At 41.7% G+C, this 22884-nt stretch overlaps 1 protein-coding gene across 1 annotated transcript in view; it reads right to left on the minus strand.

Annotated features, from left to right (window-relative positions):
• Positions 1-16909, minus strand: part of ANO2 (anoctamin 2) — a 491778-nt gene extending 474869 nt beyond the window's left edge. Inside the window, exons 1-2 of the mRNA XM_027838585.1 lie at positions 16889-16909; positions 15667-16008 (exon numbers count right to left, since the gene is read on the minus strand). Of these exons, the coding sequence (XP_027694386.1) occupies positions 15667-16008; positions 16889-16909 (363 nt within the window). The remainder of the gene's footprint in view (positions 1-15666; positions 16009-16888) is intronic.
• Positions 16910-22884: the final 5975 nt, after the last annotated feature.

Genomic DNA, 22884 nt, shown 5'->3' on the forward strand with positions numbered 1-22884 from the left:
CTTCTCTCTAAGGCAAAACTTCCTAATAATTAGAGCTATCCCCAAGTGGATGGGGTAATAGGTTGCCCCTTACTAGAGATCTTCAAGCAAAAGCTGTACGACCACTAGTTGGGAAGGTGGTAAAAAAGATTCTTGTCCAGAGGCAGGTTGAATTGGAAGGCCTTTAAGGTTCTTTCTAACTCCTAGATTCAATGATTTTCCTGTTGCCTTTGGGCAAGGGTTCCCAAGCGGGCCCCCTAGGCTTATGCCTCTAAGCCCAGGATCCAGTCAAAAAGCTATCTTTTCCTGCCTCCTGGACTTTCCTCAGGCTGAGCCGTCTCTGCCTGAAGGCGGGCAGCAGCACCGGCTCACTTTTTCAGGGTGACTTCCTGGACGGCCTTCTTGAGCTTTGTTGTTCCTGCAATGTCATCACACTGACTCCTGGGACTCCACTACCCTCGCTCAAGCCTTGGGCCTTCCCAAAACAGTCTCTGAGGCTTTCAGGAGCAGATTAATAACTGCTGCAAACAAAGCCCATTGATAATTTAAAACGTTTCCAGGGAGCCAGGATCCAGCTGTCCAGGCAGCCTATAGCTGCTCGCTTAGGTTGGCCAATGTGGAGAGAAAAGAAGTTTGGTTTTGTTTTATTTTTCAAAAAAATGGCCTTTAATTCAGGGCACTCCCTCCCCAGTGATTCATTTTTTTTTAAATTGCTGATTATTGAAGAGATTTGTTTTATTCCAAATTGTCACTAACTAGTTGTGAGACTTTGGGCAAATTATTCCACTTTTCTAAACCTCAGTTCCTTCCTCTTTATAGAGGAATATTTTATATTTTATAATGAAGGAATAGGATCGAAGCTCTAACATATTATGTCTCTAATAACCTTTCTTTTACACAGAAAGGCAAAGACTCCCAGATCCAGGACCAGTGAGCAGACTAGTGTTCAATATCCAAAATTACTGATCGTCCCCTTCCTCCTCGAAAGAGGTGAGAAAAAGTATATGTTTCCCCTACAGAGCACCAGAGCAGAAACCTGATCCTGACATCTCTCCCTGCCCTTTCACTGTTTCTGCCCGCATTCATCCTTCTATAAACAAAGCTTCTTTCTGCCCTTTCCTCTCAGTACAAGAAGCCTGAAGGTTGCCGTGGCAACTCATCTCTCTTCCCCAGGTGGGAAATGAAGAGCTTTTCCCTTTCTGCTTCACCCTACCTCCCAGGGCAGAACAAGAGTTGGGAAGAAAAAGATGCTACTATAGTGGTGTGAAGAGTAAAAGAGAGAAATAAATTTATTCTAGAGCATTCTAGAATGAAAAAGGGGAAGGTGAGGCAAAAGGCAGTGGGCAGTTTAGATTTCCAAAGAGAAGAGGGAACATGGAGGCTGGGGAAAATTCTGCTTCCTCAGTGAAGTCTTCCCTGACCACTGCAGTTGACTTCTCCCTCCCTAGAACTCCTGTGACTCTCATTTGGCACCTCCCATATACTGCCTTGTGTTATCTATTCATGTGCCAAGGAATCCTAGAACTATAGAGCCAGCAAGTGGGAGATCATGTCCAGCCCCCTCAATCTACAGATGAGAAGTGACTTTCCTGGTGCAAGGTAAGATAAGAACCCAGACCTCCTTACCTCCCCCCCATTCAGTCCTCTTTCTATCATGTCCAGACTCTGGAACTTTACATATATCTATCAAAATCTGAAGAAATTCAGGGCTCTGATTGAAATAGGGAATGTGTGTGAATTATGCAGATTCTTTCCTGGGTTCCAGCAACCTTCCCAGTCTCCAGGGTCATATCAATGGGTATGTAAGAGAAAGAACTCTCAGAGTACCCGGCACATAGTAGGTGCTTAATAAATGTTTATTGACTGAGAGTCTGACACTTATCTTCCAACCAAAAGACCTCGCATTGACTCCAAGCTTTGACATTTATTATCTCAGTGACCTTGGGCAAGTCATTAACCGCTCCTCAACACGAGTTTCCTCATCTATAAAATGGCAATGATAATAATCCTTATCCCTCATTGAGTTGCTGTGAGGAAAGTCCTCTGTAAACCTTAATACACTGCAGAAATGATATATTTGCTTTAAATGGCCAGAGTTTCCAAACACCAGTTGCAGAAGTCTGCACCTGCCTCACTCTCCGCCCATATCTCTACTCCCTCCCATCCTTCTTCTGGGTCTATGATGATTTGAACAACTCTCCAATTCTGCTGTGAACAGTGAACACATAGCAACATGTACAACATGGTTACCGGGGAGTGGTGGGCTGTGCTGGGAGTCAGAGCAAGAACCCACACAAGCTCCTGGGGACTGGAAGGTCTTGTGGGGCAGGGGGGAGAGGAGGGGCTTGTGATTGCTGACAACTGACAAGAGGTTGCACATGGACAAACCTCAACAAAATTAAATTCTTAAACAGTTTCCTGTTCCTAAGAAGGTGCTAAAACCCCATAGGCCCACCTCCAGGCTTGTGATATCTCTGATCTCCAAACTGTCTGTTCATGAGCTAAGTGTAAGTGAGACCCACATGCAGAGAGGATTTGCTATGGAAACACCTAAGTGGGGTGGGGAGGACTCCTTAAGAGAAAGGAAAACATGAGTTTGGTAGAAAAATCCACACTGTACGTTGCAAATGGAGGTCCCTCAAGTACCCCTAAAGCACTTAGAGACTCAGAACAGAGACGACCACTATCTGTGTGACTCTCAGCAAGTCATTTAACCTCACTTTCCCTCAGTTTCCTCAACTGCAAAATGGGGACAATAACAGCCTCTGTCCCCCAGGGTTGTTGTGAGGATCAGATGAGATAATATTTGTAAAGTGCTTAGCACATAGTAGGCACTTAATAAATGCTTGTTTCCTTTTTTCTCTCCTTCCTTTGGGCAAGGTAATACCTATGTGAATCCAGACAACCACGTGGCTTCTACTTCTTAAAGTCCTCCAGAAAGGAATTTTGAACCCCTTCCCTGTCTCTCAGCACACCCACTTTCCTTGTTAGGTTCATCTTCATGTATAAATCTACTAGACCAAGTTTAGTTCTTCATGTTTTATTCATTTTATCCTTACGATATTCCTTGGGGGTGGGTGGTCTTATTATCCCCATTTTACAGATGAGCAAACTAAGGCAGGTAGAGTCATACAACTTGTAAGAGTGTCTGAGGCAGGATTTGAACTGATGTCTTCCTGACTGTACATCCCCTGCTCTATTTACCATACCGTCTAGCTAACTGGTCTCTCTCCACTTCAATCCTTCCTCCACACAGATGCTAAAGTGATTTTCCTCAAATAGAGGTCTGACCTATTGCTCCTGTACTCAATAAATTCCAATGGTACCTTATTACCTCTAGGATCAAGTATAACTCCTCTTTGGCATTTGAAACCCTTCTCAAACTGACCTCAGTCTACTTTTCCAGCCTTATTACACATTGCTTCCCTTCATGCACTCTACGGTCCAGTCAAAATGACCTACGTATTGTTCTTCCACTATCACACCCCAACTCCTATCTCTATGCCTTTGGCCATGACTGTCCCGCTGGAGATGATACTGGCCAAAGCAAGGAGCCTGTTCCCAAACCACAGAGGATTTAAGAACAGGGAGAGTAAAAAATCCAATGTGGAAGTCAAGGCTGACCAAGAACCCAGCCAGCAATAAACTGGGGTCTCCTTCAACACCGCTAGATGTTATATAATAAAACCTACCCAACTTGACCAGGATCACAAGTGTTTTTGGAAAGAAAATAGGTGAGGGGCAGCTAGGTGGCACAGTGAACAGAGCCCTGGCCCTGAAGTCAGGAGGACCTGAGTTCAAATCTGGCCTCAGACTAAACACTTGACACTTACTAGCTGTGTGACCCTGGGCAAGTCACTTAACCCCAATTGCCAAAAAAAAAAAAAAATAGGTGATTTCAGTAGAATACCTGTCCTTGTTCAGTAAAAAGATTTCAAGTAAGAATTCAGGTAATACCCTTAGTAAAACCTACAGCCTATTTTTCCATTCCCTTCCTATAAACATCGGTTTGCTTTCACTTCTTGCTACAAAGGCTAGGAAAACAGACATTCAGTACATCACGTAATCTGCTATCTTTGTTCACTTGTTCAGTTGTTCATTTGCTCTGAATACAGATTATTTAGACATCTAAAGTAAACAGTATTACATCTTATAAAGATGTAACTGATATATAACTGGCTAGTAAAAAAAAAAAAGCATAGCACTTGTATTTAACTCTGAGCTTGGCTTTTATTAACCATTTGACAATGGACAAGTGACTTAATCTGCCCTGAGCCTCAGTTCTATCATCCATAAAATGGGAAAAATAATACAAACACAGAATTTCCAGTTGTGATGGGACTTTAGTGGCTGTCTATCCCAACCTATATCTGAAAAAAAAGAATGCAATGAATAGTCCTCCAGTCTTTTCTCAAAAACCCCCAATGGAAGCCAACTACCTCCAGAGGCAAACCACTCCACTTTCTGATAGCTCTAATAGTTAGGAAGTTTCTCCTCATGTCAAGCCTATTTTGGTCTCTTCGCACATCTACCCATTGCTTTCTGAGGCTGAACAGAATATGGCACTTTGGATGACTATCATGTGTTCCCAAGTCATATCTTCTCCATGCTAAACAACCTCAGTTCCTTCAACTAATCCTCCTATGACATGAATCCAAGTTCTTTCTTTCCATATCCTCATTGACTTCCTCTGGATAGTCTCCAATTCATCACTGTCCTTCCTAGAATGTGGCACCTAGAATTTGAAACAGTACCCCAGATAGGCTTTAACCAGGTTAGAGTACAATGGTTCCCTCGCTTCCTTATTCCTTGATACTATTCTCTCTCAATACTAGTCAATGGTATGTAAGCTTTCTGAATGTCAAATACGTAAAGGCAGTAGGAAACAGAGAGCTAGCCTCAGATTCAGGAAGACCTGGGATCAAGTGTATAACCTCCGATAACTACTAGCTATACAAACTTCAGCATGTCATTTTCTTGCAGATAAGATGCTGATCTCCATTGGTAGAGGGTTCTTTATGCTGAGGAAACCACCAGTCCAGACCAAAAAAAAAAAAATCAAATATCAATTTCTATAGTATTACTCCATGGAAAGGAATGCAAGCTAGCTCTTGATTTTAGATATATGTTTCTGACCATATTAAACAAGGATTCTTCCATGCCTATGCATTTAAAGAATTTAACATAAATGGATAACAAAATGGCTTTTTTCTGCATCTATTGATACAACCATGTGATTTGAGTTGTTTTCTTAACTATGCCTTTAAGCATAATGTGACTTTCCAGCTTGTCTCTCTTAACAGCAATTTTTTTTCTATCTGAATATCACATTTTGCCATTATTTGTGTCAGAGGCAGGATTTGCTATTGTCGTACCTGAAATCGGGCTTTTTAGAATTTTCTGAAGAGTAATTAATTTTGTCATAGTCCCTCATTGTAACATTTGGTCTTCATGTTTTAGCTTCATGACTTGTATACTGCAAATTGCTGGGTTTTGTTTTCTTATCCATTATGCTATTCTTTTCTACTTCATTAGTGAATCTAATCTACTCACATTTGTGGCTAAAATTGTTTAGATTGGGTTTTCTCTGCCAAATTCTGTTATATATATATCTCTATATATATCTATATCTATATATAGATATAGATATAGATATAGATATAGATATAGATATAGATTTTCTCCTGGTTTAAATCAGTACTAGGACCATATTGTTTGTTTTGTTCACACTAATCTGATTTCAGTCTTCTCCTAGAAAATCTCCCCACTTTCCCTTTAGTCAGCCTTAGCCAAAATTCTTTGAATCTTCTTTTTATTAAGATGTAGATCAAACATCATCTTTTGTGTGGTCTTTCCTGATTTCTCTTAACTGCTAGTTCCTTCCCTCCCAAACTACATTGTATTTAGGTACTGTATATGTGTTTGTATCATATTTGTCTTTTTTATTTATATTTATTTACTTTACATTTTTGCTGTATATATTTTTATATGTACTTGTCTTCTCCCCCATTAGCATGTAAACTCATGATGAGTAGGGATTGTTTCCTCCTATATACTTGTAGCCCTAGCACCTAGCCCAGTGCTTGGCACAAATTAGGATTTTTTAGGGGGGTGGTTAGGAAATCAGGTTAGATGATTTGGCCAGGGTCACACAACTAGTAAGTGTCAAGTGTATGAGGATTTGAACTCAGGCCCTCCTGTCTCCAGGTCCAGTGGTCTATCCATTGCACCACCTAGCTTCCCCTATAAATTAGGATTTTAACAAACACTTATTGATATTATATTTTCTCCCTCCCTTTGATCCTCTCTCAGTACTAGCTTTTTCATACCACAGAAGAATACTACAGAATCATCTATACCCGCACAGCTACAATAATCTCACCCCATTTTATATGACATTCATCTGTGATGCCCCTTTCTAAAAAAGGTTTTCTTAATTGGTCCCATTCTTTGCTCCTTCCCCCTTCTAGAATACTCTATAATATGACCTTCTATTCTTGGGCTTTACATAGTGGCACATTGACTAAAGGACATGGAATTAGTAAGACTTGAATGCAAGTCCTACCTCTGACACATACTAGCTATGCTACCAAGAGTAAATAAATCACTTAACCTCCACATATTCCCAAATAACTCTGTAAGAACACACTGGTCACCTATATGAAAGAATGTTCTAAATGACTAAAAATGAGACAGATGAAAATCAAAACAATATGGTTTTACCTCATCCTCATTAGATTGGCAAAGACAAAAATGGTATATTTTAAGGGGTCGTAGGAAGATAAACACACTATTGGTAACGCTTTGAATTGATCCAACCATTGTAGAAATATTTTGGAATTTTATTAGTTCCAAATTGTACCTACCTTTCAACTCAGTGATAACTAGTTGACATATACCCCCAAGGATATCAAAGACAGAAGGGAAAGTTCCATACATACAAAAAATATTTGTAGATGCATTTTTGCGCTAACAAAAACATGGAAACAACATAGATATCCATTAGTTGGGAAAATGGCTAAACAAACTGTGGTTTATGAATATAAAGAGGTATTATTGAGCTTCATGAAATGATGAACATAAAGTATGGAGGGAAATTTGGTAAAACTTACATGAACTGAGTAAACAAGACCAAGTCAAATTTAAAGTAAACAGGACCAAAAAAACTATTTACACAATGACCACAGTAAATGTCCAAAAGTGAGCTCATTATCTCTCCCTCCAAGACCTTCCCCCCCTTCCTCACTTCCCTATTGCTGTTAAGGGTACCACCATCCACCCAATCATCCAGGCATCAACCTCAAATCCTTATTCTCTCTCATCCTCCACATCTGATCTGTTGCCAAGTCTTATCTTATCTTATATTTTTTACCTTTTACCTTCATAATCTGTCCCCTCCACTTTTCCAGCCTTTTTATATCTTATACCCCTCTATGCTACTCTTTGATACAGTGACACTAGCCTTCTTTCTTTTCCTTGAACAAGACATTCCTTCTCAAGACTCTAGGTATTTTCATTGGCTGTCCCACATACCTAAAATGCTCTTCCACCTCCTTTACCTCTTGGTTTCCCTGGCTTCCTCCAAGCTTCAGTTAAAATACCCCTACCAGAATGGGTGAATGAGAACAATTTGTCCAACTGCCATGAAGGTAGCTGAAGCAGGTGCTGTGGAGCACTTAGAGCTTGGTCAGATACCGAAGGAAGCAAGGTCATCCACTGCATCCCATGCCATCGCCAGTCGTCCCAATTTTTGTCCTGCCACTGGACTTCGATAACTCAGGAAGAAAGAGTGAGACTAATGATTTTGTGCAACTCTGCCTCACTTAAATCCAATTCACGAACAAGTCAAGATATGACCCATGCTGTCATAGATCCTCTTCAAAAAACAAATGATGAACAACAACAAAATGCCACCTCTTACAGGAAGTTTTCCAAGTTCTCCTTAATCTTAGTGCCTGCCACAGACTGGAGGCTAATAATAATAACTGTCATTTATATAGTACTTTAAGGCTTGCAAAATATTTTACATACATGATTTCATCTGAATCTCACAACTCCCCTGCATAAAACAGATGCTTCTCCTACAAATAGGTTCAAAAGGTAGTTGGTGATGTGGGATTAGAGTTCAGGAGAGAGAAGACAAGGCCTAAAAATATAGATTTAGGAGTCAGAAACGATAATTGAATACATGTGATCTTATGAAATTGCCCAGAAAGAATACAGAAACTAGAGTATCCAAGATAGAGCCTTGGGGTATATCTTCAGTTCATTGGGCAAGGGAAGTGTTGGGGAAGGCAATCTAGCCAAGGAAACTGAGGGGTGAACAGAACCAAGGGAACAATTACAAAAAACCCAGAGAAGAGAGTATCAAGGAAGAGAGGGCAGTCAATAGTGTCAAATGCTGCAGAGAGATCAAGAAGGATGATTGAGAAAAGATATTCATCCAATTTGACAATTAAGAGATATTTCAAACTGTAGGGTTTGCCTTTTTATTATTAGTGTTTTGCCAAATCTCTTCAGCTCTGTGGGTCTCAGTTTCATCATCTATAAAATGAGGGGCTTAGACTAGATGGTCATTAAGGTGCCTTCTGGTTCTAATTCCTATGGTCCTAAGTGGAAATAAATTCAGTTTTTCCAGGTAACATCATTGCTCTTCTCTAAATCACTTGTATCTGATGGTCTCCTCCTATAGTTAAGGTTCCTCTTACACTCTCTCTTGAAGCTTTACTAAGGGTGAGAAAGGCTCTCCAAGGTCACCATATCCCACACCATGCAAGTATAGCCTCTTCTATTTTTTGCTTCATGCTTTACAACACCCAGACCTCTGCTAGGCACATAGAAAGTGCTTATTTCCTCTCTTCCCCATGAGAGACCCCGGGCACCCAGCTCCTTACCTTGTGAATCAATATAATCCTGGTTACTAAATCATTAAGCTATGTAATTTTCCTAACTCAGACAAGTAGAGACCCAAATCCCTAAGTACTGCCTCAATAACATTTCAGAGGGCATTTTGTCAGTGATCTTGAGCAATATAGGTGGCCAATTGGCCAACAACAAAACAAAAAATCAAGACCTGATTTGTAATAATTGACAATTTCTGAAATGTCAAGGCTCACACTGAATATTCAACAATCAGCTCTAAAGATGGGTCTGGCACATCCCTGGTTTTATGTAAGTAAAAAAGGTTTCCATTTCATCTTCACAATTTTATTGGCCCAGAGAACTAAGGTTTGGAACAGGGGTGGGAAATCTGCGGCCTAGAGGTCACATGTGGCCCTCTAGGTCCTCAAGTGCAGCCCTACATGTGGCCTCGAGGCAGTAGGTTCCCCACCACTGGTTTGGACCATTAGGATTATTTCCTTGTCAGATGAAGCATAAAAATCCCAACAAATGGACTGCTGTCCCTGAGATTTAGTGGGATATCTATTGCTCTATGGGGACATTCTCTGACTCAATATTGTGAATTCAGAGACAGAGGGTTGCAATTGTGACCATTTGAATTAGTAAATTGTATCTTTTTAACCTTTTTTTGTTGTAAATAGATTTGACTTTTATGATTCATAGGTCTGGCTGAGAACAAGGACATTTTAAATTGGAAGCCTTAAAGTATCTAATTAAAACCAGAACTTGCTGTCTTTCCCCTCTAAAGGCACCTTCTTTGAAACTTCCCCATTTCTGTTAAGGACACCACCACACTTCTAGGCACCCGGCTTGCAACCTTTCAGTGGTCTTCAACACCTCACTTTCCTTCACCTCATGTATCCAATCAGCTGCCAGTTTGAATCTACATCCACATTTTCTCATACCTTCTCACACTCTTTCTCTCCACTCATATGGCCACCACCCTAACTCAAGCCTTCACCATCTCATGCCTAGACTATTGTCCTAATTGTTTTCCGTGCTTTAGGTCTTCCCTCTCTTCAATCTGTCCTCCACATAGTTGCCAATATGATACTCCTACAGCACTGGACCCACATAAATTCCAGAGGCCTCTTATTTTCTCTAGGATCAAATACAAACTCCTCAGTTTAACATTTCAAGTCTTTTACAACCTGGTTCCAACCTACCTTTCTAGACTTATTATACATTACCCTCCTTTTTAAGTTCTTGGTTTGTCCAAACTTCCTGTCTTAATGTTCTCTCTACACAATATCCCAACTAGTACCTTTTCCTACCCCTTCCTTCTTTTTCCCACCCCTTGTTCTGGAACCATGAATCATGATTAAATTCATTCTGCTCAAGTTCCTGAAAAAAAAATATATGTATGCATGAATGCATGTGTGTAAATGTGTTTGTATATATGTGTGTATATATACATGCACATGTATATATTTATATTCTTATATGTGGGTACATGTGTGTATGTATGTATACACATATGCATAACACATGCATCTATACATGTAATGTGTGTGTATACCTAGAGAGATATGTGTGTAAGCATGTGTGACAATCTACTTCCTCTTCAGCATCCTGACCAAGGTGCCTCTACCAGGCTACCATCACCTTTCTGTCTCCCTCATTAAAATATAAGCTTCTTGATATATATAAGACTTTACTAAAAGTAAATAATCATTGATCACTTCTATATGAATAAGAAGAACATTGTATTATCATTTGATTTTTTGGGGGTCAATAAAAATTTTAAATTAGAACAAAACAAAAAATAATATAAGCTTCTTGAGGGCAGTGACTGTCTTTGCTTTCGTACCTGCATTCCTAAGTGTTTAATACAGTGTTTGCCGATCACAAATACTTAATAAATGCTTTTCATGCATTCCTTCATTCAAATGCCACCTCCTTCTTGAGGTCTTCCTTGATTCCCACAACTACTAGTGCTTCTAAAAAATTACCTCAAATTTGTTTTATTTATTTTATATATGTTTATATGTGTATATGTTGTTACCTTGAAAGAATGTAAGTTCTTTGAGGGTAGGAACTATTCCATTTCTGTCTTAGTATCCTTAGAACCTGGCACAGTACCTGGCACATATCAGGGTATTGGTGATTACAGCTAGGTGCCCAGTGGATAGAGCTCTGGGCCTAGAGCCAAGAAGATTGATCTTCATGAGTATAAATCTGGTCTCAGACACGTAGTAGCTGTGTGACCTTGGGCAAGTCATTTAACCTAGTTTGTCTCAGTTTTCTCATTTGTAAGATGAGCTGGAGAAGGAAATACATGGCAAACCACTCCAGTATCCTTGCCAAGAAAACCCCAAATGGCATCACAAAGAGTCAAGCACAACTACAAAACAACTGAATGACAAAAAGCTGATTACTATTGATTAATAAGTACTTGTTGATTGATTGAAGAGGCCCTCCTGGGGGATTATAAGAACTCAATTCCCCAAAGACCCAATGAAAATAAGAATCCAGGGCAGCTAGGTGGCACAGTAGATAGAGCTCCGTCCTTGGGGTCAGGAGGACTTGAGTTCAAATCCTCTCTCAGACACTTGATACTTACTAGCTGTGTAACCCTGGGCAAGTCACTTAACCCCAATTGCCTCACCAAAAAGCAAAAAAAAAAAAAAAAAAAGAATAAGAATCCAGCTCCAAGTTAAAACTTCATAACAATTAGTGTTAGTACTAACCAAGAGTGAAATGGGTTGCCTCAGAAGAAAGGAAGATTTCCCCTTACTGGGAGCCTAAGCAAAGGCTATTGGTGATTACCTATCAGATTCTTGTTAGGTACAGGTTAGATTAGATGGTCTCTGATGTCCTGTTCATCTCTAAAATTCTGGCTGTCAAGTAAAAAGTGTAAGGGCAGGGTCAAAACCACCTCACCTGAATTTAGCCCTGATACTTTAGCTGGGTAAGAATACATCTCAGTCAGTCAGTCATGGGCCTTAAGTAAGACTAAATGCAAAAAGTCTTTGAAAGCCATTTAATGAAGTGAAATAATAAGAGGTCTGCTATATCAGCTGAGGGGTTTCCTTATGCCTTCTAGATCCTGTTAAAAAAATCATCAAGTTAGACAGAAAAAAAGAAATTCTAGAAATTGGAGTAAGTATGGCTTTCCAACATATTCCTGAGGAGGAAACAGGTTGGGACAGGGGCGGGGAACCTGTGGCCTTCTAGGTCCTTGGGTGCAGCCTTTTGACTGAGTACTTTTATTAAGGGGATTTGTTTTGTGAAGTTTGGATTCAGTCAAAGGGAGAAAGAAGAGGCCTTGACTTTGGACTTGTTTCCTCCCAGCTCTTCCTTTGACCAACATCCCAGCAATGTTCCAGAGAGGTACCTGGCACCTGCAAGTATCAGGAGCCAAAGAAAGATGGATGCAGATCCATCATGCTTATAGAGAATTGGAGAAAGTGAAACTTTTGAATTAGAAAAAAAGAACTTCTTGTGACCAGGATCTATGAGTTACCTGTTCAGCACACATGCGCTCTAAACTTGAGCCCACTTCCCCCTGGACTCTGTATATATTTGTGGGGAAAGTATGTTGAGGCAACCAGGCTTCATGGATAGAATACTGGGCCTGGAGTAAAGGAAACAAGTTCAAATCTAGCCTCAAATACTTGCTAGGTGCATGACTGGGCAAATCTCAGTTTTCTCAACTGAAAACTGGGGACAATAACAGCACCTAACTCATAGGGTTGTTGTAGAATCAAATGAGATAATATTTATAAAGTGCTTAGCACAATGCCTGGCACATAGTTATTTTGTCCTTTTGTTTCAAAGAGGATCAATGAAATGACGGGGTGATTTGGATTTGGATTTAATTGAGGCAGAGTTGCGCAAAGTCATTGGCCAAAGTTATCTCTTCCAGAGTCATCAAAGTCCAGTGGCAAGACATAAGTCAGGATGACTGGCGATGGCTCGGGATGTGGCTCTAAGCACTCCATGTCCTTGGCATCTCAATGTCTGACCAAGCATGCCTACTTCAGCCAACTTCATGGCCATGGGACCAAATTGTTCTCATCAGCCCATTTTACAGGGGAAGTCCTTACATGCTTGGGCTAGATATCCCCCAAACTCACTGATGTGTTTGAGGCCTGTCAGTTTCCCTCCCGTCTGCCAAGATGGTGTTACCAGGAAGTGGTCGCTGTACATGTTGTAGCTTCTTGGAGCCACAGGTAAGAGTTGGGTGAAGGTGGCTCAATAGCAATCAAAATAAAGCAGGAATGTAAGCTGTTAAGTCCATGTAATTCAGGAATGAATGCAAAGGGAGACAGGACTATTTTGAGGCCAACATACTCACAATCTTTTCTCCCGTACTTAACCTCTCTTCTGGTCTTTCACTAGGTCAGTTGCAATAAAAAGGCTGGAAATCTCGGATGCCCTTAGTTCCTCTCTCTCATCCCCCACATCCATTCAGTTGCCAGTCTTTGATTCTACCTGCACATCTTTTGGGTGTTCTTTTCCCTCCACTCTAATGGCCACCCATCTGGTCCAGAGCTGGGCTTTGGATTCGGGAACTGTGCTGGGAGGTACAAGCCAAAACTGTGTGGAGGATATTTAGACTAGAATTCCACTCCTTGTGAACTCTCAAATATGGATGCTAACACAGTATAGATGAAACAAAAGAACAAAATCCAAAATCATTATAATCTGGGTTTGGGATGTTATGCAACGTATTATATTATGTTAAAGACTTATCACCCTAATTGCTTAGTTTGGTATTGCATTAGATGTTTAAGATTTCTTCTAGCTGTAAATCCTATGATCTTAAAAAGAAGGAACCTGACTGCCTTGGGCATGCACCAACAACAGTAAGGGGCAGATGGAATTTTTTCCATGAATCTTTGCTACCAAAAAATTATATCTCTTTGAAGTATTTATGGCATATACTGTGTGCACTGCCATTTCATCCTCCCCAAAGACCTCAAATAAATGTCAATATTCTTATGTGTAAATATTAATGTGCATAAATATAATCTCTATTTTGTAGATGAAGAAACTGAGGCCAAGAGAAGGGAAACTCTTTCCCCAAGGCTTCACAATTAATAAGTCATAGAATCAGGTCAGACACCCAGGTTTTCTGATTCCAAATATCGACTGACTCTGTTCATCTCTGTCTTTCAGATCAAATTGAACTGTTTGATGTCTCCTATTCCTGCCTTTCTCAAAGGATTTAAAGCTGGAGGAAACTTTAGATATAACCTAATACATAATACTGCCTCTCAGGTGCCACTTTCTGCATAGACTCTTACTTGACTGCTCTTGCTACTCATGATCTCTTCTTTCTCTAATTTCTCCTAGCACTTCAGATATCTCCTTGATTACTTGTCATAGTCTGTCTTATTAGCATATGGATATCGTTTCCCTATTTGACTAGAAACTTCTTGAGGGCAGGATCTGCATCTGTGTCCCCCTCATTTGACAGATGAGGGAACAGAATTCTATTAAGTGAATTGGCCAAGATCACAGAGCTAATGAGTAGAAGAGTTAGGGTTTGAACCCAGGTTGTATGACTCAAAATTCATTGGACCGTACCATGCTGCTTAGACTCATGACATCTCCCATGTTTGAAATTGACTCCTCTGCATCTCCTGGAATAGCCACCGTAAGTGTTACTCTCTCCCTCCTTCTCCATTCCCCCTTTCAATCTTTATAGGAAAAGGAATCAAGTCAATCCTGCCATTACTATTTAGGAAAAAAGAACATGACAAATGACTGCCCACTCAAAGTCTCCATCATTGTCCACACCAAAACTCCCTTGGATTTGTTTTATCCCCCTATGAAAAATATAAATTCCTTGAGGACAGGAGAACATATATAGTTGGTGCTTAATCAATTTTTTTTTCAATCATTCATTCCATCTTTTAAAAATGTCTCCTTTCTTTCAGGGCTCCATAATGATAATAATAAATATTGCAACAGTACTTTAAGGTTTACAAAGTGCTGTCCATATTATCTCATTCATTCCTCACAACAATCCTGTAAGCTAAGTATTATGGTTTGTCCCCATGTTACACACAAGAAAACTGAGGCTGAGAGGTTAAGTGATTTGCTCAGGGTAAGTGTCTGGAACAGGATTTGAAGTCCTGCCTTCCTGATTTTGGGTCTAGCATTTTATCTGCTACTCTATACCGCCTGTCAAGTGCTGTTTCCTCCATAGAATTTAGCTAAAATAGAATAGCTAAAAGTGATCTCTTCTTTCTCAAATTTCTCCTAGTATTTTAGATCTCTCCTTTGTTACTTATCATAGCCTGCTTTTATCATGGTTATTAGTATATGTGTATAACTTCCCCATTAGACTAGAAACTCCTTGAGGGTAGGGTCTGCGTCTGATTTTTTTTCTGGCCTAGCAAAGTGTATCATACGTAGAAGGAACTTAATAGACGCTTACTGAATTAAATTAAACTGAATTTATGGTGAGGACAAGAGAATAACGAGGTACAAAGAGAACAAATCCATGGAAGGATGTTATAATGAGCTCCCACCTCACTCTCTACCTCCCATCAATGAAGGGTCCAGGCCAGTCATCCTTCATTCCCCTCCCAGCTCTGCTTCTGACCCTCTGGACTTTGGTACCATGCCCCTAGCAGGTACCTTTCCTCCCTCCCTCAATTTTCAGTTCCGTTTTTCATGTTATTTTCTTTCCCCATTAGAACTTAAGCTCCTTGAGGGCAGGGATTCTCTTTGCTTATATTTGTATCCCCAGTACCACCTGCTACATATTAAGCATCATTAATAAATGTTTATGCCTGTCTGCCCACAAACTGCCTCCCTCCCCAACCTTACCTCCAAGTCCTTCTCCAGCTCCAGCCCAGCTTCCATAAGTTTATACTCAAACTGCTCCCTCTGCTCCTTCTTTTCCTCCTCCAAGGCATCCAGGGGTCCCATTTCAATCATCATGTTACCCTGCCCAGCAGCATTGGGCTCTTTGCCCATCTCCCCATTGGAGATGACAGCCAGAGGAGCCCTGGGATGACTAAAGGAGCCATGGCTTGGGTGGGCTCCTCGATTCCGGTAATGATAAACAAGGACATAATCGACCTTCCTCTGGTTGTCGAGGAAGTGCATGCGACTCTGGCGGGCCTCAGATGATGTCGGCTCATTGGGATCCAAGAAATTGTTGACAACCTGGCAAGAGTGAGAATAAGACAATAGGAACAGGTGACTGAAGAGTGAAAATCAGAGCAGGGGTCCTGAACACAGAGATAACTAAATACATAAGGGACATAGAAAGTGTGCCCAAAGAGAGTCCCTTGGGTAGAAATCAGATGCCCAAGATACAAAGGTGAAATTCAAGACCGATTTAATCCCATTATCTGCTTCCCATCCCTACCCTACACCGACCTACTCCAGATCCCAACCTATATGTATACATATATACATACGCACATAAACACACACACAAAAACACACTTACATCTGTGTGCATGTGTGCGCGCGCACACACACACACACACATCACTCATTCAATCAATACCTACTATATGCCGGGCAGCAAGGCCACAAGTAATACAAAGCCAAAAATGAAATCTTCAAGGAGCTTACTTTAGGAGAAGACAACATATTAACATATCAGTATAGACAACATAAGTATGCATATATGACATAAAAATTCATATGCACATATATATTCATATAATACATATCAAATAAATGTAAGGTCGTTTTGTAGAAGGAATACTAGTGACTATGAGGATCAGGTAGGGCCTCACATAGAAGACTGTTTTATCTGAGCTTTGAAGGAAACTATGAGGTCTAAGAACCAGAGAGAAGGGAGACATAAGAGATTCTGTGAACACCCACTCTTGCATGCACACACATACATATCTGCATGCTCACACATCCCTGTAAGGGAGACATAAGAGATCCTGTGAACACCCACTCTTGCATGCACACACACACATATCTGCATGCTCACACATCCCTGTATCAGTCTACACACCAACTTTTACACACATCTGAGGGCACACACAGACACCTTTGCCACGTACATGCACAATATACTCACAGGCAGATTCTCTGGATCCATTTGAGCAAAAATCAATTCCTAGCCCTATCTGGACTACTGCTCTGTGCCCCTCCCCCCCAACCCACACGTGTTTACTTCCCACTGTGCTCCTCACAATCCCACACCATCCTCCTCCTCTGCTTGTAATAAATAGTAAAGACTCGGGTCTTCAGAACTGACACCTGTTCCTCTGACTCCGCCCCCAGAAAGGAGGAGGAGGAGAAAGGTGGAAGCAGGGGAGAGACCTGCCTCCCTGCCTTTGGGTGTTTCCCTGTTTATTATTGTGGGCTTGGTACCCAGCTGCCTCAGCAGTCACCTGAGAGGTCACCTGGGCAACCAGATGAAGCTCTGAGCACAGGGGAGAAGTATGAGAGAGCCATAGAGGCACCACTGTAAAAAAGAAGAAGAAGAAGAAGAAAAAGAAAATTCTACCATCTTCAACATAGGAAAAGGGAACTAGAGGGGGGCTGCAGCCCCAAAAATGGGATCACTTGCTTGACCTCTCTCAATTTCTCTCCCTCTTCTTCACTGTCGTTTGAGAAGAATGCACTTGCCCAAAGGAAAACAAAGGGACACGATAGAAAAAAATGGTGGTCCCAAAAAATCTAGGCTGAAATACCAGCATCTTTAGAAGGGAGAGAGCTCTCCTTGGGCCCCTTCTCCCAGGCCCACCGGCTAAGTGACACCCCTGCAGGTGAAGGGAGGGACCAAGACTGTCCTGTTCCCTCTTTCTCCTTCCCTAATGGAGAGATGACAGCCTGCATTTCTCTCTTGTCTCTCAGCAAACACTCACAGAGTTGCTGGTAGGACCCCCACCATGGGAGCCATGTTGCTCAGGAGCTCTGTTGGTTAGTCTCAACTGGCCAGGGGACAGATGGAGAGGCACCGTGAGGCTCAGTCTGCTGTGCTTCGGGCAAGGGGCCTCTCTGGTCACTGTTCGGGAAGGTATCCGGCGTGGGGAGCAGGGGAGCCTGGGAACATCTAGGAGAGGGGGGAGACCTGTGGAAAGTGGAGGGAGAGTTAGGTGGGTGGGAAATCCTGGGAACTCTGAGAGGGGAAAACCCAAGTAGCACAGGGAGTCTTGGTTAGATATTCTGGGGGGGGGACCCCTAATCTTTACTTCTACCTGGTTTACTTGTCACTGTCTCTCCTTAGTGAGATGTGTTCATATTTTGAGGTGCCTGGCACACAGAAAAGTGCTTAGTGATTGATTAATTGATTGATTGATTGCTCTGGGTGGACAATGTTGATGGAAATGGAATGAAGGTAAAGTATGAAAGGATAGGGGACTTCTGGATCCCTAACACAGCAGCCCTCCCCACCCTAGGGCTAACACTCTGACCCTGACCCCATAAGCTCTTTCACGGTCCCAGTTCTCAGTAATGCTATTATCCTTGAATAGAAGGAGAGTGGTGGTTTCATCCCAGGGAGGGGTTAGCTCTAGTTGGAGAGGCACCTTGAATTAGCTGCCTAGGGATTAGACTTTAAACCCATCCCCCCACAGGGACACACTAGCCCCTAGCTAGTATGGAGCCCCTCCCCTATTTCCAGTCCCTCTGTAATACCCCAAGCCCCACTCAGATCAGGCCAGTAAGCCATAAGAAAAATTCCAACAAGGATCTCTGCTTCCAAATAGAAAGAGACAGACAGACAAGCAGATAGGAGAGGTCATTAGTCCAAGATATAAAGAGGTCTAAGAGCTCTCCCTGCAGCCTAGGAGAAGAGCGGTAAAAAATACAATAAATTACTTCAAACTTCTTATAACTCTGATAATATTTCAGCAATATTAGCCCATCTTTTAAATCTGTTCACACACAGTTCTCCTAAAGCTCCCCATTTCAAAAAATTCAGTTATCTAGGGTCAAGGAGAGGGGAACCTATGGGTTGAAAAATCATAATTTTAGAGCTAGAGAAGACTTTCTAGGGAATATCAGTGCCATCTCCAAACTACTAACCCCTCTCCTAGCCTGACCCACAATGCCATCATCTAGGGGGTAACCCTAGCCCTGACAGGACCAATACCAACCATCAATCAACCACAAACCAACAAGGCTGGCAAGCCAGCTTAGCTCAAGTAGCAAGGAATCCTGAGGAACAGCTAGGTAGCAGTATATCTCACACACATCAAACAACTGCCACCATCTTGACTACCACCTCCATCAGGAGTAAAGACAGTCTAGGACCCTGCTCTCAAGAGCCCTGATAATATCAACATCCCCCAGAGCACTTGCCTGTCTTGCTGCCTAGCACCTCCAGCCGTCACTTTGGGGGACCAACCTTTGTGACGATGTGACCTTTGGCCTCTACAGATGCTGCAGCCCCCACCTCCTCAGCCTCCACAGCTATTGAAGATCCTAAAAAGGAAGTTCTTAGCACCAAAGCCTTTTACACTATCAAGTGGTTCAATGTTAGAAACACTTCTATTCATAGAAGTGACATTAAGGAAGATGAATTACCATGTGTTTTTTCATTGCCCTAAGGACCACTGGAGCTTTCCATTTGACTTAGAGATAAAACCTCCTGCCATGTGATGTATCCCTCTGTTAAAACGTGACCATCTCAAGAACAAAGACTGTAGTGCTGTTTGTATGTGCATCCCCTGTGCTTACTCTAGTACTTTATACAAAATAAGAGCTGAATAAACATGGTTTCATTCATTCATTTAGTCCAATTCCCTCATTTATAGATAAGAATACTAAGGGTCAGAGAAAAGTGACTTGCCCAGGGTGGGTGACACTTTAAGTTAGTCAGGGTTCATCCCTCTAGTCTGGACTTCCTTTCCCTGGATCCTGTCTTAACTAGGAATTTTAGTGACCATTGAAAATTTTTTGGGGGGGTGACTCCAGAAAGTTCTACTGGGGAAGAGACCCCAGGCATCTTCTCTATGAGTAAGAGAAATGTTACAAGTATCCCCTGTTAAAAGCATGGCATGGGCCCCCAGGGGAATTTTTCTAGGTCAGGTACAGTCATTCTTGGCAAGGGGATAGACTACTACTGATAGTGTCTAGCCCTCAATCCCTGGCATGGGCAAGGACTGACCACCAACTCTCAGAAGGACAAGGAGAAACGAAATTGACAGGTGTGAGTGTATGAGCAGGGGTACAAAGAAAGGCAAAGAGGGCAGGAGGACATAGTGACAAGATCGTAGGGATAAGTAAAACTAGGAGCAAGGGAACTAGGCCTGCAAAAATACCTAGATAGATATAGATGGGGATGGGGACAGGGACAAGGATGAGGACAGGAATAGGGACGGGGATGGGAATGGGGATGCTTTAACCAGATAGGGATGGAAGTGCATATGGAGAGATGGAGATGGGAGGGAGAGGCAAGAGATGATAGAGCTAGACACATAGATATATGAGAGCCACTATTCTCAGGGGAGTACAGCCTAATGGGAGTATACACTGTCAAAGGTAAATGATACAAGGGAGAATGAGATAAGTGTGAAGAAAGAGTCCATGAAGAGGCCTAACCAGGGATAGGTGGGTGGGTCTTTACTCCAGGCGGGGGCTGGAGTTAGAGGATGTTAAATTGGCCTGTAAATGAAAGTGACAGGAGAGGGGCAGGACCACCAACATTACAGTTTCCTCCAGTAAATGTTCTAACCCCAACCCCTCCATCAGCATCTAGGGAATCTGGAGCCAGTTTTCTCCTCTTCCTTCAGGAAACCTCAGCTCTAATACCCTGGATGACTCCCACATGAGCTAATGCCAGGTGGGAGCATGGAGATAGAAATAGCAGGTGGCTTCTAATTTTTAAAGAGTGAATAGCGTTGCCCATCCACCTGTTTGTGGACTCAAGCCTTGACCTGGCACTTTTCCACCTCCCTGGCATTTTTCTACCTCCCTTCCTCTCCTGCCCCACTAGGGGTCAATTCAAGGAAGGAGGTTTGGCTAGGGAGGGCAATGAATATGAGTAGAGGACCGAAGAAGAGCATGACATTTCAGAAAATTCAGGCTGTTGGGGCTAAGGTGCTGCAGTAGAGAGAGCTCCAGATCTGAAGTCAGTAAGACCTGAGTTCAAATTTGTCCTCGGACACTCACTAGCTGTATAACTCTGGGTGGATCACTTAATCGCTGTGTGCCTCAGTTTCCTTGCCTGTCAAATGAAAATAATGGTAGAACCTACCTCCCAGGGTGGTTGTAAGACTCAAATGAGATAATATTTGTAGAACACTTAGCACATAGTAAGTTGGTGTTAATACTTGTTTCTTTCTTTCCATCTTTCCTAAGGAAGATGAAACCCTGTGGATTCTGAAAAACACACCTAAAAATAGGGGAAACAAACTACTTGGGCACAAGTTCTTAGTTTTAAGAACTACAGCCAGCTCTCAGTTATCTGTGCTGCTAAAAGAAAGAGGTACCAAGGAGGTGTGTGAGCAGAAGTTCAGCCCATCACCCAGGAATCCACTCAACTACCTTGTTCTTCCTAAGGTTTCAGAACTATAAAATATTCTGGGTCTCTAGGAGCCAGAAGAAGTAAAGAGCTAGCACCGATTTTATTGATCACAGGAGCCTAGATGGTGGAAAGGCTTTTATCAGCTCCTGCTCTCCTATCCCCTTTATGTAGATACATGGCAGATGCCAAAGTCCTCACCTTCTTCCTCTCTTTGTTCTCTCTATCTTCTTCAGCCCCGTCCTTCCACAGTCCCACTCCTCCTCTGTCTTACCATGCAATTGTTTTCTCTGGAATTCCTGCTTTGTTGTTAGTAAGTTCCCCTTTATCCTGGATCTCTTTACTTTACACTCTTGCCAGCTTCTTGGTCTGACCGAAACCTGGGTGTCCCCAGAAGACTGCATCCTAGTCACTCTCTCAAGTATTAAACACTTCTCTTATGTCCCCTGAAGCAAAGAGCCAGGAGGAGCAGAGATATTCCTTATTCTTCAGTCCTATTTAATCTGTATAGAATGGAAGATTAGTATGGGTGCATACTGAAAGAAATTTCTTCATCATACTTTCACTCGGCTACTTTCCCCCTGCTTCTGCCAGGAAGTATGATAAGAAATAAGACATGAAATAATTTCTAATCAAAAGTTAGATGAGAGTTGAACTGAGGGACAAAGAAGAGAGGAGTAGCCACCTCCAGAGAAAGAACTGTGGAGTCTGAATGCAGATAGAAGCATACTATTTGCTCTTCTTTTTCTTTCTTCTGTCTTGTTTTGTTTCTTCTTTCTTGTGGTTCCTTCTATTGGTTCTAATTCTTCCTTACAACATGACTAATGTGAAAATATTTTTAATAGGAATGTATATGTAGAGCCTATATCAAATGCACACCATCCTGGAGAAGGAGGCTGGCGGGGGGGAGAAATTTAACACTCAAAAGCTTATGGAAGTGAATGTTGAAAACTAAAAATAAATTAATTAATTTAAATAAAAAAGAAGAAGAGAGAGTATTCACAGCCAGAGAAAGAACTATGAAGTTTGAATGCAGATCAAAGCATGCTATTTGCTCTTTTTTTTACTTCTGTTTTGTTTTGTGTCCTCTTTCTTGTGGTTCCTTCTATTGGTTCTAATTCTTCCTTACAACATGACTAATGTGAAAATATGTTTAATAGGAATGTATATGTAGAGCCTATATCAGATTACACACTGTCTTGAGGAGGGAGGCCAGGGATGGGGGGAAGAACGAAATTTAAAACTCAAAAGCTTGTGGAAATGAATGTTGAAAACTAAAAATAAATTAATTAATTAAAAAAAAAAAGAAGAGAGAAGAAAAGAGAGAGTAGTTCAAAGAGCAAAGGAAATCTTAATCCAGACTAGCATTCCATGAAATTCTTCAGCCACAGTTCACTCATCATGTGAGTTCTTCTCCAGACTTCCTCTCTACCTCCTCCCCAGCAGTCTTGCCCCTTAGCAGGTGCTCTCCTTCTACTTTCCAGCTCCCCCTATGTAGGGGACTATCTCGTTTGCTTGTATTTGTATTCTCAACATTTAGCAGTGCTAAATTAATGCTCTCTCTTTCATTCTCTCTCCCTCCCTCTGTGTGTGTGTCATTA

The sequence above is a fragment of the Vombatus ursinus genome, unplaced genomic scaffold, assembly GCF_900497805.2.
Source record: "Vombatus ursinus unplaced genomic scaffold, bare-nosed wombat genome assembly UNPS02014830.1, whole genome shotgun sequence".
Taxonomy (NCBI): Eukaryota; Metazoa; Chordata; class Mammalia; order Diprotodontia; family Vombatidae; genus Vombatus; species Vombatus ursinus.